Raw genomic sequence first — 20,000 nt, 5'->3', positions numbered from 1 at the left:
GCCAAGCCTTTACAATTATATAGCACTTGGTAACGGGCGTCAGGATAAGGATTTGGCATGGGACGGTGGACTGAATGGTTATCCATACTTGAGAGCAGTTATGAATAACAGTGAATAGCGAAGATTTAGATTCTTGTTAATCGTGAGTGTTCATTTTATATCTAACCTTCAAATCTCGGAGAGTCAGAGCTCGTCGGTGGCGAGGATGATCGGCCTTTGCTCTTCCCTCGGGCATCTGAAACACATGTATCATCATCATCATGCCCGAAACGCTTTGCGTAATAGTGGCTTTAGGCATTGTATGTACTAGCTCTACCTATAAGTCAACCAATCCTTGTAAAAATTTCTTGTATGTATGTACCATACCTAAATAAACATTTTATTTTATTTTATTTTGATCTATGTCTCATATGTAATATAAATGGCAAAATCTACTAACAATAAATGGAAAATATCGTCAGCAGCAGCACACGTAAAAAAACAGTAGGATATGCAGTAACAGCATCAATGCATACATTTTAAACACTTGCATTGTTAACAAAAACATTCACCAATAATAGCAGCAGAGTTAGCACCGGCTAATCTACTCCTTTATTAATTAAATCACGTCGTCAGCACAATTCTTTCATAATTCTTAGTGAATTAGCAAATTATCTCACCAAAGTCAATTCAATCCTTCCTATATTTAAGCATCGTAAATATATACGCCTTGACAAAGATTCTTTCAAGGGGGTTTCTCGCAGTTTTTTGTGAGACACACTAACTTTCTGCGTCTTCAAATATTCCGTCTTCCAAAAACCTTGCCAGATGTTCAGTCGTGAATTAGTTGTTTGCAAGTGTGTTCTAGAGGTGCCATACCACAGCAAGCTACCCACTAAGTTGGATATTACTTTAGTGTATCTAAGATAGTCACCATTTAGCTTGAAAACCTCTAAAACAATTTTATCTGTTGGACTAAGGCGCGACAAATGGGTTTAGATCTCGCATTCAACTTTAAAATACGTAATTGAGGGCTACAAAATAAGTGTGTTTGAGCTCTGGACAAATTAAAACAAAGAGCCATTATTGAAAATTAAGTGGGGCACTTGCTTTAAAACAATAAATGAAACGATAATTCCAGTTGGGTATTTCTTGGAGTCATTTACCAATGGGAGATAATTCAAAATTTTCTTGAATGATTCCAGTCTTCATTTAACCTTTGACCCCCAACGTCGGCATATTAAATATGACCAAAATAGACAGAACAGGGAGAAGGACGACGTTCGAGTTCCCCAGAATTATCCTGACCTCTCCAGGAGCACCGTTTACCCTGACTCCAGAGCACGTGATGAGACACAGGAAAATGAGAGATGCGAAGAGGGGCACGAAGACATGGGGCAATAACATGAGGGATATCATCCAATAGCAAATGAGAAAAAATTAGAAACGGAGACACAATGCCTGGAAAACCCCGCCGAAAAATCAGAGGGACATTGTACAAAGACAAATGAAGTAGACAAAATTTGCTAGCAATATGATAAAGAGTAAGAGGAAGACAAAGTAAAGGTGGGAGATATAGAAAAGAGTGGGGAAAAAGAGGAGACGATGAATAAAGAGGAAGAAGGATAGAAAGCATTTGAACTATACCTCTTACCCAGAGAATTATAAGACAACTTGGAATCATAACAAAATCAATAGAAATAGAGTGATGAAGTAGTCGACTCGAGTGCAAGTTCAGAGGATCGATCCCTCCAATAATCAGAGACCGAGACTTATGTGTTGTTGCTGATCAAATATGGCCTCCTACAACCCGGACATCTGAGACCACCTCGCCCATCACAACCCAAGAACAACCTGTCTGCTGCCTTTATATTTGTTATCGAAATCAACTGTTTTGATGACGATTATATGAACGATCTGTTCCGTAGTTTTAGGGAGGCAATGAGACAAGTCACGTCAGAAAAGCCAGAGGAGACTTTAATAGGGTTCGTGTTTTATACAGCTCACAGCATGAGGTTCTTAGTCAAGGATAAAGAATGTCTGCACGAGATACAGGCGGCTCGAGAGCTGTTCTCGAGCAACATCGCTTAAGAACACCGTGAACACGACGAGAGATACTTTAAGGGGGCATTTATGGCTATGCTTCACGAGTATTGGATAGGCGGACAGTAGGCAGCAGCCACCAAACTCGCTTTGACTTACCTTCACGATCGTAGTCTCGTCTACGAGAGCACTTGTGAGGAGTTTAGCGATAGCACCTGCGGCAAGGTTATCGTAGTATGCTATCACCCTCCTACAGATATGAGCGGGGTTCTTGAAGATTTTCTAATGGAGAGATAAACCTCTATTGATCTGTTCATCTTGGATTACGAACACAATACCTATGGCTACAGCAATTTCGTCAGTTTTTATTAAAATTAATTCCAGGAGCTGAAGGGAGTGTGTCAACAGGTTCCACCAGCATCGCTGACCAAACTATTAATCGAAAGAATGCAAGTAGCAATGTTCAGTCTGTAATTGGAATTGAAATTCTTTGGGGCCTGTATTTCTGTCTCTAACCCAGAGGAATATGAAACCCTTATGTGCCCAATAGCTCAACCCGGGGAGGAAGAAGGCTTCTGTATCAAAATAAAAGACGTTTACAGGAAATGTAGGATTACCTACGCCTTCTATGATAAATCGTGGTGCAAGAAGTAGGGTAGAGCCGAATTTGACGTAGATTTGAATGTTCCCGCCACGGCCCGATTCGTCGACGGTAAAGTGAATATAAGTAGCCGCTAGTATCACGAGCCAAGCTTTCTAAGGAGGTGGAAGTACATTAAGAAAAGCTACAATAGAGTAGCCATCAATATAGTAATTGTCGTGGTGGCCGTTCTCACATCTGTGCTTTGGTGGAAGTTAAAGATAAGTTTCATTGACGATTATTTCCTTGTGTATAGTGTTGCACATGTGTCTCCTCCGTTGTTTTGTAACTACTTCTATGAAAGCATGATGCAATGATCGCTTGCTTCCGGTGACGCAGTGATTGCTTGCTTCCGGTGACGCAGTGATTGCTTGCTTCCGGTGACGCAGTGATTGCTTGCTTCCGGTGACGCAGTGATCGCTTGCTTCCGGTGACGCAGTGATTGCTTGCTTCCGGTGACGCAGTGATTGCTTGCTTCCGGTGACGCAATGATCGCTTGCTTCCGGTGACGCAGTGATAGCTTGCTTCCGGTGGCGCAGTGATTTCTTCCGGTGACGCAGTGATTGCTTGCTTCCGGGGACGCAGTGATTGCTTGCTTCCGCTGATGCAGTGATCACTTGATTCCAACGAAATGTTAAATAGTGTTTTGGCTTGGGACTCTCACCCTAATGAATCTTCTGATATTCTACTTACCTGCGTCTTCATATTCGACAAACCGACAGCCTCGCTTTCTCCAGGGTCGGCGTTCGATCCCCAGTGGTGCAGGTGGTTGAGCACAGTGTGTTTGCTCTGTCTTCAGGTCCCTGTCATGGTAGTTCTATACAGTCAAATTGGCTCTGCCCTTCCCATCATGTTCCAGCTCCTTGTCCTCATATGCCAGCTCCTTGTCCTCATATTCCAGCTCCTTGTCCTCATATTCCAGCTCCTTGTCCTCATATTCCAGCTCCTTGTCCTCATATTCCAGCTCCTTGTCCTCATATTCCTTGCCGGGGCTACGAAGTTATACTGGGTTAGTGAATTCTGCGATCAATTTATTATAGAATTTTAATAGATTCTTAAGACATTATGTGTTTTTTTATAGAAAATATTTTAGGGGGTAGAGACAAAATAGGTTTTCTGAATCTTCAGTGAGTATTCTTTCTCTTAAGTACTTTGCTAGGTGATCCTGGTTAGTTATTTTCGTTTGTAGTTATGTGTGTGTGTGTGTGTGTGTGTGTGTGTGTGTGTGTGTGTGTGTGTGTGTGTGTGTGTGTGTGTGTGTGTGTGTGTGTGTGTGTGTGTGTGTGTGTGTGTGTGTGGCTCTTTGGTCCCGCCTCTCAACTGTCATTCAACTGATTTACAGGTTCCTGAGCCTACTGGGCTCTATCATATCTACATTAGAAACTGTGTATGGAGTCAGACTCCATCACATCACTGCCTAATGCATTCCATTTGTTTACTACTCTGATACTGAAAAAGTTCTTTCTAACGTCCCTGTGGCTCATTTGGGTACTCAGTTTCCACCTGTGTCCCCTTGTTCGCATACCACCCGTGTTAAACAGTTTACCTTTATCTACCCCTGTCAATTCCTCCGAGAATTTTGTAGGTAGAGATCATGTCACTTTTAACTTTCCATCTAACCATCCCTACCCTTCATCATCTTCACTACTCTTCACCACCTCCCCCAATCTTCCCCATTTTCCCTACATTACACACAATCTTCATAAATAAATACAATTCATAAATAATTATAAAAAAAATAAACTAAAGACAAATTATCGTTTAATCATCATCTCGAAAATAATATTCTTTGTGAACCATAGTGAGGATAGACTCCAGTATATAACGAGATTGGAAAAAATTATATTTTGTCCTTTCATTAAATGGGGGAGTAGGGCATGGGGGCTCGACCCTACCGCGCCTTTGACCAGTTCCGAGCAACAAATAGTCACCCTGCAAAATTTCGTTAGACTAGCCCCATGCGTCTGACTTCTATCCTCCATGTTGTTGTTGTAGGTTTAGCTACTCAGAACGAAATGTCCATGTAGCACGGGCTATGGTGAGCCCGTAAACATTCTATCCTCGAACAAACACTATCCTTTATAGACATAGGTGGAAGGGATAGGACAGGATTGCATAGGCGTTGGGCTGACGAGGATAGGGGTGAACGAACGCCTGGCCAACCACTTGGTCCATCGGGAATCGAACGAGTGGAAGCAATTTCTCTTCCTCCAAAAGTACTAATTGTGTCGCCTCTATAAGCCCTCTCCAGATGCTCCTTCTTCCTCTTCTACTCCTCCTCAGAATAGTCGGTATAACAACGGTCTCGTTTCCTGCAGGTCGTCGTTCGATCCCCGATTTGTCCACTATAGGTTGGGCACGATTCTTTCCCTTCGTCTTCAATGTTAAATTGCCCAAACCTAACCTCATTACCCAATGAACCAATCGATAGAAAATGCAACAGCCCGTCAATTATACTGAGCCTCTAAGATTTAAAGAACGTCACATTTTGACGTTAAAGATTTTTATGTCAAAATCAGATGTATTATTCGTATAATACAGGATGTATACAACCCGTCCTCAGTAATACATCGCATTTTGACGCATAAATCCCCTAAGGCCATAAACTCAAAATCACATCAGCTCTCAAAATTGGCAAAATTGCCATTTTCTATGCTTGGATCCTCGATTGGTTCGGGAAATTTAGTATATATGAGTTTAGAGACGTTTGGAAACGCTCAAGAGGCATTCATTCATTCACTCATTCATTCATTCATTCATTCATTCATTCATTCATTCATTCATTCATTCATTCATTCTTCTTCGTACTACACGACCTATTCACTATGATGACCTTTTCTATGGCCAGCGTTGCACCGCACGCGCATGTGTTTATATATATATATATATATATATATATATATATATATATATATATATATATATATATATATATATATATATATATATATATATATATATATATATATATATATATGTATATATATATATATATATATATATATATATATATATATATATATATATATATATATATATATATATATATATAGACATATGTCGTACCTAGTAGCCAGAACGCACTTCTGAGCCTACTATGCAAGGCCCGATTTGCCTAATAAGCCAAGTTTTCATGAATTAATGTTTTTTCGACTACCTAACCTACCTAACCTAACCTAACCTAACTTTTTCGGCTACCTAACCTAACCTAACCTATAAAGATAGGTTAGGTTAGGTTAGGTAGGGTTGGTTAGGTTCGGTCATATATCTACGTTAATTTTAACTCTAATAAAAAAATTGACCTCATACATAATGAAATGGGTAGCTTTATCATTTCATAAGAAAAAAAATAGAGAAAATATATTAATTCAGGAAAACTTGGCTTATTAGGCAAATCGGGCGTTGCATAGTAGGCCGAGAAGTACGTTCTGGCTACTAGGTACGACATATATATATATATATATATATATATATATATATATATATATATATATATATATATATATATATATATATATATATATATATATATATATATATATATATATATATACATATATATATATATATATATATATATATATATATATATATATATATATATATTTATATATATGTAACTTGTGCGTGTGTGCATAGAGGAAATCGAAATCTTTCGTTGTTTTAAAGGAAAAAAAACGCTTCCCGTTTTCTTCCAGTACAAATAATTCATGTTTATCCCATCATTTAAATGTAAGGAATTTATTTAAATGTTTTCCCCACAACCGATATTCCTCTATGTCATGGGACTCATTTACATAGTATAAACGGCCAATGTGTATTAATATCTTGCAGTTTCTTCAAGAGCTATGAGCAGTTAATTTCCCATTTTCTGTAATAGTGTAATATATATTCAGAAAACGTGGGCATTATTCAGGGCATCGATAGCTATATCTCTCGACAGGCCTCAACTCGTTTCATAAAACTTTTTTCTATATTTTTGTCCATTCTTTGCCAACCACTTGAACTGGACGGTAGAACCGACGGTCTAGCTTCATGCAGGTCGGCGTTCAATCCCTGACTGTTCAAGTGGTTGGGTATCATTCCTTTCCCCTCCGTACCATCCCTAATCCTTATCCTGGCCCATTCCAAGTGATAAATAGTCGTAATGGCTTGGCGCTTTCTCCAGATAGTTCCATTCCTTTCCTACCATCTCCTTACCAACTAAAATTCTCTTTCTTTCACCCCTTCTCCAGTCTTCGTCTCTTGTCCTTATCTCTTTCTTTTCTCGCTTTCTTCCTCTTAATTCTTCTCCATCTGCTGCGAATCTCGTGTATTGGGTGCCTGAAAACCCAATATATTTCACGATAACTTATAACTCTAATAAACTTAGTTTCCTTTCATTCCCCGAGACCATGCAGCAGAGGTCATTATTTATAGCTAGAGGATTAATGTATGTTATCGGTGGTCAATGTTGGGCTGGTGGTCAATGTTGGGCCGGTGGTCAGTGTTGGGCTGTTGGTCAATGTTGGGCTGGTGGTCAATGTTGGGCTGGTGGTCAATGTTGGGCTGGTGGTCAATGTTGGGCTGGTGGTCAATGTTGGGCTGGTGGTCAGTGTTGGGCTGGTGGTCAATGTTGGGCTGGTGGTCAGTGTTGGGCTGGTGGTCAATGTTGGGCTGGTGGTCAATGTTGGGCTGGTGGTCAATGTTGGGCTGGTGGTCAGTGTTGGGCTGGTGGTCAATGTTGGGCTGGTGGTCAATGTTGGGCTGGTGGTCAATGTTGGGCTGGTGGTCAGTGTTGGGCTGGTGGTCAATGTTGGGCCGGTGGTCAATGCTGGGCTGGTGGTCCATGTTGGGCCGGTGGTCAATGTTGGGCTGGTGGTCAATGTTGGGCCGGTGGTCAGTGTTGGGCTGGTGGTCAATGTTGGGCCGGTGGTCAATGTTGGGCTGGTGGTCAGTGTTGGGCCGGTGGTCAATGTTGGGCCGGTGGTCAATGCTGGGCTGGTGGTCCATGTTGGGCCGGTGGTCAATGTTGGGCTGGTGGTCAATGTTGGGCCGGTGGTCAGTGTTGGGCTGGTGGTCAATGTTGGGCCGGTGGTCAATGTTGGGCTGGTGGTCAGTGTTGGGCCGGTGGTCAATGTTGGGCCGGTGGTCAATGTTGGGCTGGTGGTCAATGTTGGGCTGGTGGTCAATGTTGGGCCGGTGGTCAATGTCGGACCGGTGGTCAATGTTGGGCTGGTGGTCAGTGTTGGGTCGGTGGTCAATGTCGTGCCGGTGGTCAATGTTGGGCTGGTGGTCAGTGTTGGGCCGGTGGTCAATGTTGGGCTGGTGGTCAATGTTGGGCCGGTGGTCAATGTTGGGCTGGTGGTCAATGTTGGGCCGGTGGTCAATGTTGGGCTGGTGGTCAATGTTGGGCTGGTGGATAATGCCGGGTCGGCGGTCAATGTTGTGTGGGAAATTATTTTAAAGCGACGTCAATGTTACGCATGCACTGTTGCAAACTGGTAGATAGAGCGCCAGCCTCCCTTCCTTTTTAGCGAGTCGGAGTTCGATCCCCCACGGCCCAAGGGGTTGGGCGCGCCGTTCCTTCCCTCTGTTTCCCTCTGTCCCAGTTCCTATCCTGTTTTCATATCCCTTCCATCGTCTGAATAGTCTTACAGACTATTCCCTTTCTCGCGGGAATCTTCCCCTTCAGGACTAGCGTTAACTTGTTAGTTGACTTGTAAGACCTTGTTGGAACTTACAACATTTACAACAACAAATACAGCAGACACCACAAATACACCATTTACAAATACAGTGTATATACAACAATTACTCCATATAAAACATATACAAATACGCAATATTCACCAGATACATCATATACAACATACGAACAATCTACAACCTATACATCATATATATACACCCCAATAATACATTTCTCAAGAAAAGACCACGATCCAATTCTTCAACGTGTGTGTGCGACGGAGTTTTGATCTCATGAAGGAAATATTTTGGAGAGTAATCATATTTTATTGAGCACTTCTTCTTGTGCCTTACATGGGACATTATTTCCCACGAAGACCTCAAGACGAAGACCTTAAGTTTCATGAGCGTCTCAGGGTGAAGACTTCGGTTAATGCGAGGAACCTCTGGGCGGTGTTTGGAAAGACTGTTAAGCGATTGGGGAGGTAATCTCGGGGTAGTTTTGTCGTTGGGAGACGTCGCGGGACGTAGTTTTTTCCCCAAGAATGGAAGCCGTAGGTAATTTGATGGTAGACCAGGCTGTGCAACCCGTTCTCGCACTTTCTTACAGTCAATATTGACTTATTAAATACGTGCACATGTGACATACTTAACATACTAATTTACCTTGAAAAGCTTCATAGAAAACACCGACCTTACCTAACCTTCTTAGTATGTTAAGATAAGCATCTTATTGCTTCGAAATTACAATTATTATTTAACCTATACCTATAATAAGTTAAGTAATAATTGTAATTACGGAGCAATAAGATGCTTATCTTAACATACTAAGAAGGTTAGGTAAGGTCGGTGTTTTCTATGAAGCTTTTCAAGGTAAACTAGTATGTTAAGTATGTCACATATGCACATATTTAATAAGTCAATATTGACTATACGAAAGTGCGAGAACGGGTTGGGATGTGACTCATACGTCAGGCTGCGAGCAGCCGCGTCCAACAGCCTGGTTGATCAGTCCAGCAACCAGGAGGCCTGGTCGACGACCGGGCCGCGGGGACGCTAAGCCCCGGAAGCACCTCAAGGTAAGGTAAGGTAAGGTAAGGTAAGGTAAGGGAAGTTTGTACACAGAAGTCTGAGACGGTAATATAGAGATAGAACAGGGGCGACTGTGGTAGTTTCACATCCAATTACGAAAATGAAACTACCTATTGGTTCAAGGCTATAGCTTCCCGGGCTGAAAGGTACAAAAAATATGGACTGTCGTATGCAAAAAAGATTCACATTCTGTTCTATATGACTTGTAAAGAGCTTAACAAAAACTAGCTAAGTGTCCTCATATCTCAGCTCATTGTCCTCATATCTCAGCTCTTTGTCCTTATATCTCAGCTCCTTGTCCTCATATCTCAGCTCCTTGTCCTCATATCTCAGCTCTTTGTCCTCATATCTCAGCTCCTTGTCCTCATATCTCAGCTCCTTGTCCTCATATCTCAGCTCATTGCCCTCATATCTCAGCTCCTTACCCTCATATCCTAGCTCCTTGTCCTCATATCTCAGCTCCTTGCCCTCATATCTCAGCTCCTTGCCCTCATATCTCAGCTCCTTGCCTCATATCTCAGCTCCTTGTCCTCATATCTCAGCTCCTTGTCCTCATATCTCAGCTCCTTGCCCTCATATCCTAGCTCCTTGTCCTCATATCTCAGCTCCTTGTCCTCATATCTCAGCTCCTTGCCCTCATATCTCAGCTCCTTGCCTCATATCTCAGCTCCTTGTCCTCATATCTCAGCTCCTTGTCCTCATATCTCAGCTCCTTGCCCTCATATCTCAGCTCCTTGTCCTCATATCTCAGCTCCTTGCCCTCATATCTCAGCTCCTTGTCCTCATATCTCAGCTCCTTGCCCTCATATCTCAGCTCCTTGTCCTCATATCTCAGCTCCTTGCCCTCATATCTCAGCTCCTTGTCCTCATATCTCAGCTCCTTGCCCTCATATCCTTTCGAAGTGTTATGCTGTCACACTGGATAAGCGTTTTCTCCTTGTAATTACCTTATCCTCTCTTGGCGAGAAGGCATTTTAAGAAGATAAGAATGATGAACGACTCTGTGGACTTGTATGTACATCTACACAAGCATTCAAGTACAAGTATTCACACAAGAAATAAATATGTTTAACATATTTATATATATTTATATTATATTAACTGCACACATACACCTTCAAATTTATGTAAACAGACCGACCATACATTTACAGACCTGCTTCATACACACAAACCAGCGTTTACAAACACAGATATGTTTATAAACACGAACACAGACCTGATTTACAGATTCAAAGACAGACCTATCATACATATACAAACACAAATCTGCTTTACAAACACAGATCTAATTTTCAAACAAACAGTGTTTCCATGCAACAAATTCTCCTCTGAGTACTTGCCACACCAAGAAACTACCTACAAACACACTAAACAAACTCAGTTTCAGTGAGCAACAGCCAACACCATCATTAGTCACTTCTCAACTTTCATTAACCATAACAAAGAATGTAATAATTTCGACATTCCTCATTGCAATATCATCTTCCTCGTCGAGCGCCTGTTAATTTAAGTAACATCGCTTGTGAATAATATCCAAATGCTCTTGCTATCTATACGTTAAATATAAGCTGGATTTACTAAATCAAAATGATCAAAGTCATCTTGACGATGTAATTATGGCAACATTTAGTAATGACATTTCGTGCCCATAATTTCAGCCGGTTTTTATTGCAATCGTAAAACTACTTAGTCTAATCGGCCGTGCGCGAAATATTTGGATGTAATTCGATAAAACTGATGCGTTAACTGCACCTCTAGGTCTTAGAACTTTTTTACCTTGAATGCAAATAGTTTACATTTCCTGACATACATCAATCTATGTAATTCGACGTGTCTGTCTATCTATTTGCTTGTTCGAGGCAACCCTCACCCAATTTTTAACAGTAATTGCTATTGGGTACGTGCTAAACAGGAACCGATGCCAATGGGAATCCCACGACAATTCTTCAAATATAGTATGTACCGGAATAGCTTTTTATCCTAATTTTAGTACAATATATTCCAAAAACATTCATGCATAATGTATAATAATAAATGCCTGTAATGGCTTGGAACATGTATTCATGATATCATACCCTCTCCCCCCCCCCTACCATCCACAATACCTGCCAATGCGTGCTGCCTCTTGGGTGTATGTCCGCTACATCGCACTGCATGGCAGATGTGTATATACACCCAAGCTGTATCGCAAAGGAAGAGGGGAGAAGAAAGAAGGAGAGAGAGAGGGAGAGAGAGAGAGAGAGAGAGAGAGAGAGAGAGAGAGAGAGAGAGAGAGAGAGAGAGAGAGAGAGAGAGAGAGAGACAGTGAGAGAGAGAGAGAGAGAGAGAGAGAGACAGACAGACAGACAGACAGACAGACAGACAGACAGACAGACAGACAGACAGACAGACAGACAGACAGAGAAACAAAGAAGCTGTCTTGAAACAGCAAGACAGATCAAAGACACCCCAAGGGTTCCAGGGTCAACCATAGGCACCCCCCCCCCCCACCTTAAAAATGCAACATCGCTATAACAACCTTTAAGCAACAACGTTAATGAGCCCTACTCCTGACGAGGGCAAAACTTCGCTTGCGTGGTAATACGACGTTTTCTTGCACAAATCCTCAACGATTTTCTTAATTCAGGGTCATTTGTTGGGATCCCTAAGCAAGGGTCACGCACATCTACCCAAGTAAATTCGTCATGATCTATAGAGCTTAATGACTGAAGTAAGCAGCTCAGAATCTGTAGCGCATGACGGCATTAGAGTTGCAGACTCTTTTAGAGTAGAGCTTGACGACGACGGAAGTAACAAGTTCCGACTGCATAGAGCTTGACCAAAGTAAGAAATTCAAGTCCTATAGAGCTCAAATGAAGGAATAAAATCAGGAATAGGGAAGGAAAAGAAGGAATATGTTCTGTGACCTTGAAGAATGCCTAAATAGTGTGCTCGGATTCTGTAGAGTTTGACAAGGCATGAAAGAGTCTCAGGCTTTGACAAGCTTATTAAATTCAAAGTAATTCACGCTTTGTTCAAACCTTGAAGACACTAGAGAGAACACCTGAGGACCAATTTTTCACAAGGATGATTTCTGAAACCATAATAACAGGCACAGAACAATGACTCTGTGGTTAACATGCATTACTGACTCTTCCAACCACATATCATAACAAATACAAAAACACGCAAAAAACAACATTTCTCTCAGAAACAAAAGCAATAATAACAGCAACAACAGCCAGCTATAGTAATATCCATAATAAGAAACAGAAACAGGGAAACAATGCTGGAAAAATACAAGCACTCGGGTAAAAGCTCTCACGGACAGGCCCCCAACTTTAATAAATCGGGGCGAGAACCCCGAGTCTAAATAACTTAATTGCAGAGACTTACTGGCTGGAATCCGGTGTAGGTTGGAAGCACAGTACAATGTAAGGTGAAGGCTTTAAGCACAGTGCAATGCAAGGGGAAGGCTTTAAGCACAGTACAATGTAAGGTGAAGGCTTTAAGTACAGTACAATGTAAGGTGAAGGCTTTAAGCACAGTACAATGTAAGGTGAAGGCTTTAAGCACAGTACAATGTAAGGTGAAGGCTTTAAGCACAGTACAATGTAAGGTGAAGGCTTTAAGCACAGTACATTGCAAGAGGAAGGCTTTAAGCACAATACATTGCAAGGGGAAGGCTTTAAGTACAGTACAATGCAAGGGGAAGGCTTTAAGCACAATACATTGCAAGGGGAAGGCTTTAATCACAGTTCAATGCAAGGGGAAGGCTTGAAGCCCTGTACAATGCAAGGGGAAGGCTTTAAGCACAGTACAGTGCAAGGAGAAGGCTTGAAGCACAGTACAATGCAAGGGGAAGGCTTTAAGCACAGTACAGTGCAAGGAGAAGGCTTGAAGCACAGTACAATGCAAGGGGAAGGCTTTAAGCACAGTACAGTGCAAGGAGAAGGCTTGAAGCACAGTACAATGCAAGGGGAAGGCTTTAAGCACAGTACAGTGCAAGGAGAAGGCTTGAAGCACAGTACAATGCAAGGGGAAGGCTTGAAGCACAGTACAGTGCAAGGAGAAGGCTTGAAGCACAGTACACTGCAAGGGGAAGGCTTGAAGCACAGTACAATGCAAGGGGAAGGCTTGAAGCACAGTACAATGCAAGGGGAAGGCTTGAAGCACAGTACAATGCAAGGTGAACGCTGGCAACATAGTGCAAATGCAGGGAGGAAGGAGACCCAAATAAAGAGACTCAACTGGTATTACACCTTTTAAACTAAAAAAAAAAACGAGGTAGCTAATGAGAATGTTGCGAAAATGTGGAGAACATAACATTCTCAATTTTTAAAATTAACAATTTTTAATGAGGAAGAAGGATCAGTTGGTATTTAAATGGAATAGGAAGCCATCATGCTATATGCAAAGAATTTAGAATTTGGCATAGGAGGAGGGGGGATGAAAAACGGAAAGGAGGGTGAATGAAGATTAAAAGGAAAGTAACAGAATTTATTAAGAAATGAGAGAAAGTCACTATAGAAAGCCGAAAGTGTGAGGGAAGGAAGAAAGAAACAGGCGATGAGTCACAATAACGTGGCTAAAGTATGTTGACCAGACCACACACTAGAAGGTGAAGGGATGACGACTTTTCGGGCCGTCCTGGACCATTCTCAAGTCGATTCAATCGACTTGAGAATGGTCCAGGACGGACCGAAACGTCGTCGTCCCTTCACCTTCCCGTGTGTGGTCTAGTCAAGAAAGAAACAGTAGAGGGTAGGAGACGAATTACATATCAGGCGAGGATTAAGAAAGAGGGATGAGGACGAGGTATAAGAGAGAAGAGAAAAGTATGGGAACCAGACAGGGATCTCTTTCCTCGTTACATAAAACTGAAGCTCGTACATCACCATGGCTGAAGCCTTCTGTCTTCAAGGAAGGGAAGAGAACTATCTGGATGTTGTTGTTGTTAAAGATTCGCTACTTGGAACAAGCAGTTCCAAGTAGCACGGGCTATGGTGAGCCCGTAAACTATCTGGAGAAAGCATCAACTATTACGACTATATAGCATTTGGAAGGAATCAGGTTATGGATTTGGGATAGGACAAGTGGGAAGTGCCTTACAAGTGTGTCCAGCCACTTGGACGGTCGGGGATTGAACGCCGACCTGCATACACAGAGACATCTCGCTCTATACCGTCCAGCGCAAGTGGTTGGGCCTGTCCTCAAGGACCAGATCCACTCAATTTAATGGATTGGTTACAACTACATAATTAGTGCTATTATCTACTCTCTACTCATGATTAGGTTAGGTTAAGGTTTGGTGAGGTTAAGATAATTCAGTGTATTATTGACGATATATGAAATATGAAATTCGAAAGCCTTTCAATGATCCCGAGAATTCCGTTTACAGACAACTAAATTCTTCAAAAAAAAAAAAAGTTTTCAGCATTCACTTCTTATTTTTAAACCAATTATTTATGATCAAATAACGCTATAACTTGAGAATAATTACTATTTACGACAAAAGTTCACTTGCCAGTTAACATCTAGACTATTACTGGAACCTTATCGGAACCGTAATATGCTTTCAGATCAAGACAAATATCTAAATAACTAGCCAGGTGGTTTGATGGTGGGGGAGGGGGGGTATGCATGGTTTAACACGGTAATGCATTTGCTGTGAGGACGGGCTCCCTGAAGAGGTAAGAGTGGGCGACGTTTTTTAATTAGAAACGTTAGTAGCTATTACGAGAGCTGAAGTTAAATGCTGGAAATCCTGAAATGCATTATTCCAACCCTTCCCTTCCCAGCACTGACGGCGTTTCCTAGTTAATGGTGCATATTTTCCAACATGCAAATTCAAACAAAAAAAAATTACTTTTGCAGAACTTTTCCTGAAGCTTTGGAGTTTTGTCGTGCTTTTCCGGCCTCCGGATGGTGTTATCAGGCTACTCGGCCTTCATCACCCACCCTACTGGGGCCAGACGTTTGTTATGCTATGTGTTTTGTTATTATATATATATATATATATATATATATATATATATATATATATATATATATATATATATATATATATATATATATATATATATATATATATATATATATATATATATGTCGTACTTAGTAGCCAGAACGCACTTCTCAGCCTACTATGCAAGGCCCGATTTGCCTAATAAGCCAAGTTTTCATGAATTAATTGTTTTTCGACTTCCTAACCTACCCTAACCTAACCTAACCTAACTTTTTCGGTTACCTAATCTAACCTAACCTATGAAGATAGGTTAGGTTAGGTTAGGTAGGGTTGGTTAGGTTCGGTCATATATCTACGTTAATTTTTACTCCAATAAAAAAATTGACCTCATACATAATGAAATGGGTAGCTTTATCATTTCATAAGAAAAAAATTAGAGAAAATATATTAATTCAGGAAAACTTGGCTTATTAGGCAAATCGGGCCTTGCATAGTAGGCCGAGAAGTGCGTTCTGGCTACTAGGTACGACATATATATATATATGACAGGACAGTGTCAGACCACGAAGGAAGAATGGAAACAGGAATTTCCTTAAATACTTTCGTATTTAATAATTCACTTTCAAAAGGATGAATTTACAAGTTCGTAGATTGGACCTATATCGGCAGGAGAGATAGAGAGGTGAAGTGAAGTACAAATAAATGAATTGGATTGGGTGGATATAAATAGGAGCTACATATGGTAATAAAAGCATAAGATAGTGGATAATAATAAGTATTAGTGAGACAAATGTGTATCAATGATCCTAATCAAATAGTCCTTTAACTGATCATTCAAAAATGAATCTACATTATATAAACCACTGCTAATGTTCAAATTACATGATTTTGTAATCTGTATTAAAGCAGATTTAATTATGTTCCTATTGAAAGTGCTTATACAACTTGTTATTGAAGAAGCCAACTCCCAATCAATCTGGTGAGAATTTTCTGACAAACGAACAAACAAAGCATTAGACAATTGGCCATGTCTTACAGAGTATTTATGTTGCGAAATTCTACATTTCAAATCTTTAGATGTTTGTCCAACATAGAACCTATTACAGTCTTTACAAGGTATTTTTTAAAGACTCAATTATCACTACGAGGGCTGTTTCTATCTAATAGTTTACCAACACTATTTTCGTTATAAAACAATACATGTATATCAAAACATTTCAAAGCCTTGACAATATTTTCAAACCCAGAAAAGTATGGTAAATATAACGCATTTTTTGGGCGAATTTTCTCACTGCATTTATTATTATTATAATATGTACGACGTGCTTTTCTACGACAAACTTCCAAAAAACTCAGTGGATAACAAAGCTTGAGACCAATAGAATCAATATTCATAAACTCTTCATCTAAGAGTTCTGGACTAACAACTCGAAGAGCTCTTAGATACATAGAGGAAAAAATTGATTGTTTCACATTGTATCAATGTATATAAATTTATATGACATGTATATATATATATATATATATATATATATATATATATATATATATATATATATATATATATATATATATATATATATATATATATATATACGTGTCCTTGATATCGTTCAATACTAAAGTAAACTAAAGTAAATACTGGTTCGGTAACAGGGTTGTTGATTTGTGGAACCAATTACCGAGTAACGTGGTGGAGGTGGGGTCCCTCGATTGTTTCAAGCGTGGGTTTGACATGTATATGAGTGGGATTGGGTGGTTAAAAATAGGAGCTGCCTTGTATGGGCCAATAGGCCTTCTACAGTTATCTTTGTTCCTATGTTCTTAACTCCCGTGAGTGTATACACAGAGTAGCGGTGTATTACTACACCTGTCGGTGTATGTAGCCCTTTGTGAGTGTTTTTATACACGATCACATACCACATATGATCTTCCACACCCTTTGATCTCGCCAGGAAAGATGAAAGGCTTTTTTCACCTTTACTTGTGTTAACTTTGAAATTGCAATAACTGCAGTTTTTCCTTAGGCGGATTTTCTTCATTTAATTTCCGCCTGGAAATATTTACTACTCTTGCTTGTAAAAGTTGACAGGAAGACTTCTTTCGAGCGACAAGCGTCGTTCCAAGGAGATGTAAACAATTGGTTCCTCTTTGAAGTCTGGTACAGATCTGTCACTCTTTATTCGATCTTACACGATAATCCCTCGTCCTCTCGCTGAGGTATCGCAAGATCCAGCATTCAAAACAAAATATATATGCATAATTAATAATAATATTAACAATAAACTATCATGCTAATAATGAAAGCAAGAAATTCACATTTGTCGACGTGGGGCTATAATTTTTTTAGCTCGTTTGCTAAATTAATTGCAAAATATAATCACCAGACCTCCGGGCAGAGTAATAGATTAAATATATTCGACAGGATTTTCGTGACAAGTTTTATTCTGAGGGAGCCTGACAAACTAAGTCAGTTGGAATTTTCATTTAAAATATTAATTATTTGTTTCATTATGATAAAACGCATGAATGCGGATAGAGAATTAATGTGCAGTACAATAGCATCCCCCAAGGAGAGGAATAATTGATTCACCACGTCACTTACACAGTAAACTCGTATAAAACAGAGGCAACTGGGGGTATCTCTCCCGTTTTGAACACATTCAAGATGCGGGTTGGTCGTCTTTTCCAACTAACTGTTATATACGTAAACTAAACTCCCTTCAACCATCTACCAGGCAAAGGAGCCGAGTATTGTCCTTATATATATATTATATACGCATATATATATATATATATATATATATATATATATATATATATATATATATATATATATATATATATATATATATATATATATATATATATATATATATATATTCGAAGACCTCATCCAGCTTTTCGGAGATGGGGTGCGTGCCCAAGATTTGTGGAGCCAAGCATTTCCTATCTGGATCGCGACACTGAAGCATTGGAAAAGGAAACTGGCCGCTCTTAAGTCTCTAGTTTGCCAAATGAGTTCCTCACCCACCTTCCTTAGGAACTTAAGTGAACATTTACCGCTAGCGCCCAGGGGCCTCAGAGCCTATCGGCACAAGCCTGTAACGACGTTCTAGGTCCCTGTACTTATTAGTTGTCTGGGTCTCCCTAAAGATGGCCGCCCCGCCTCCCTCAGCTGTACTGTGAGGTAGATAGGTATCAGCCAATGTAGACGAACAAGTGTAGTCCAATACGACCTGTTTACCTTCCCTCCATGGCTGCAGGGTGACTCCATCTGGGCGATTGTGAATTGTCAGGTCTGCACAACTGAGGTTCCCTTTGTGCTGGACACCCAGCTGTAGCAAACTTCTCTTGATGATGACACTGACTGCTTTATATCTGGCAATCTTTTCCTGTGACTTACAAGAGATGAGACCATGGCTGCCGTATTGGTCTGCCGACGCATAGCCACAGATACACCGGTGTTCGGTGGGATTAGAGATTAGAGGCGGCAAGGCCTACGGCAACACCAATACTTAGGTCCCGATAGTCAAGGCGGGTGCCCAAGGCGGAATTAGGGACTGCCAACAGGAAGTCCCCGGCATGGGGCGCTTGCACAGCTAGAAGACGCGCTCTGCCCTTCTCAGAAGCTGCCTCCAGCAATCCTGTGGCGATGTTCTCCGCTATGGGACTATCTTATTTGGCCTGTTTGCAGTTATTTGGAAAAATTGGTTGAGGGTGAGAGTTGGCATGATTGTTCCACTAACCAGCTCCGTCCGCGAATTTAAGATCATAAATCCCAATGGAGTCTCTTAGGTATTCTGGTAGTATCTAATTCACTAATTCACCTGTAGCACTGGTCTAGGATAAGAATGCCGGCAATGCTAACTGTGTCGCCTTGCGAATACCTATACCCCCGAGTCTAACTGGGAGCGTTGCTTGGTCCCATTGGTCATCTTGCAGGGAGAGGTTTAACACTTTCATAGTTATTGACTTTAGGAGTGAGTCATATTTTGTTAATTTGTGACTGTCGAAGGAGGGAGCACACCGTAGGAAATAGGTAAGCCTGTGCCAATTTGAATATATAAATAAAAAACGCCTTGTGGAGCAGATGTTTGTAGGAGAGAAGAGACCTATATGGGGCTAGGACCAGAGGATGAGGGATAGTAAATATTAGAAGGAGGGGGCGGAGAGGGGGGGGCAGACGTTAGAGAGGGGTAGAGGGAGGAGAGAGTAAGGGGTAGGAATAATAGGTTGCTGAAAAATAGCGAGATTTTGTAGGTGGGGGGGGGTGTTTTGTAGGTGGGGGAGGGGAGTTTTGTAGGTGGGGGAGCTTTGTAGGTGGGGGAGGTTTGTAGGTGGGGTGAGCTTTGTAGGTGGGGGGAGCTTTGTAGGTGGGGGGAGCTTTATAGGTGGGGGAGTTTTGTAGGTGGGAGAGCTTTGTAGGGGGAGGGGAGTTTTGTAGGTGGGGAGAGGGAGTTTTGTAGGTGGGGGGGGGGGACTTTTCAAAGAGGTGCTAGAAGTTCAGGAAGTGAGAGGGGGGCATGGGCTCCGTAGGTTGTGGGAAAAGGGGTAGAGAGGGGTAGAGATGACTGTGTACCACCTGTAAACTGTACCTGCTTTACATTTCTGAGTTTACCTTAA

General features: G+C 41.0%; 2 protein-coding genes across 2 annotated transcripts in view; both read right to left on the bottom strand.

Moving 5' to 3' along the window:
- Positions 1-4,339, bottom strand: part of LOC138363363 (putative per-hexamer repeat protein 5) — a 25,866-nt gene extending 21,527 nt beyond the window's left edge. Inside the window, exons 1-2 of the mRNA XM_069322393.1 lie at positions 4,311-4,339; positions 3,486-3,654 (exon numbers count right to left, since the gene is read on the bottom strand). Of these exons, the coding sequence (XP_069178494.1) occupies positions 3,486-3,654; positions 4,311-4,339 (198 nt within the window). The remainder of the gene's footprint in view (positions 1-3,485; positions 3,655-4,310) is intronic.
- Positions 4,340-7,099: 2,760 nt separating this feature from the next.
- Positions 7,100-20,000, bottom strand: part of LOC138363362 (cytadherence high molecular weight protein 3-like) — a 28,577-nt gene continuing 15,676 nt past the window's right edge. The window contains exons 2-3 of the mRNA XM_069322392.1: positions 8,687-8,798; positions 7,100-8,056 (exon numbers count right to left, since the gene is read on the bottom strand). Of these exons, the coding sequence (XP_069178493.1) occupies positions 7,100-8,056; positions 8,687-8,798 (1,069 nt within the window). The remainder of the gene's footprint in view (positions 8,057-8,686; positions 8,799-20,000) is intronic.

This window comes from Procambarus clarkii, chromosome 10 (genome assembly GCF_040958095.1).
Source record: "Procambarus clarkii isolate CNS0578487 chromosome 10, FALCON_Pclarkii_2.0, whole genome shotgun sequence".
Lineage (NCBI taxonomy): Eukaryota > Metazoa > Arthropoda > Malacostraca > Decapoda > Cambaridae > Procambarus > Procambarus clarkii.
Note: the sequence above shows the minus strand (reverse complement) of the source record. Positions and strands in the feature narration are given on the sequence as shown.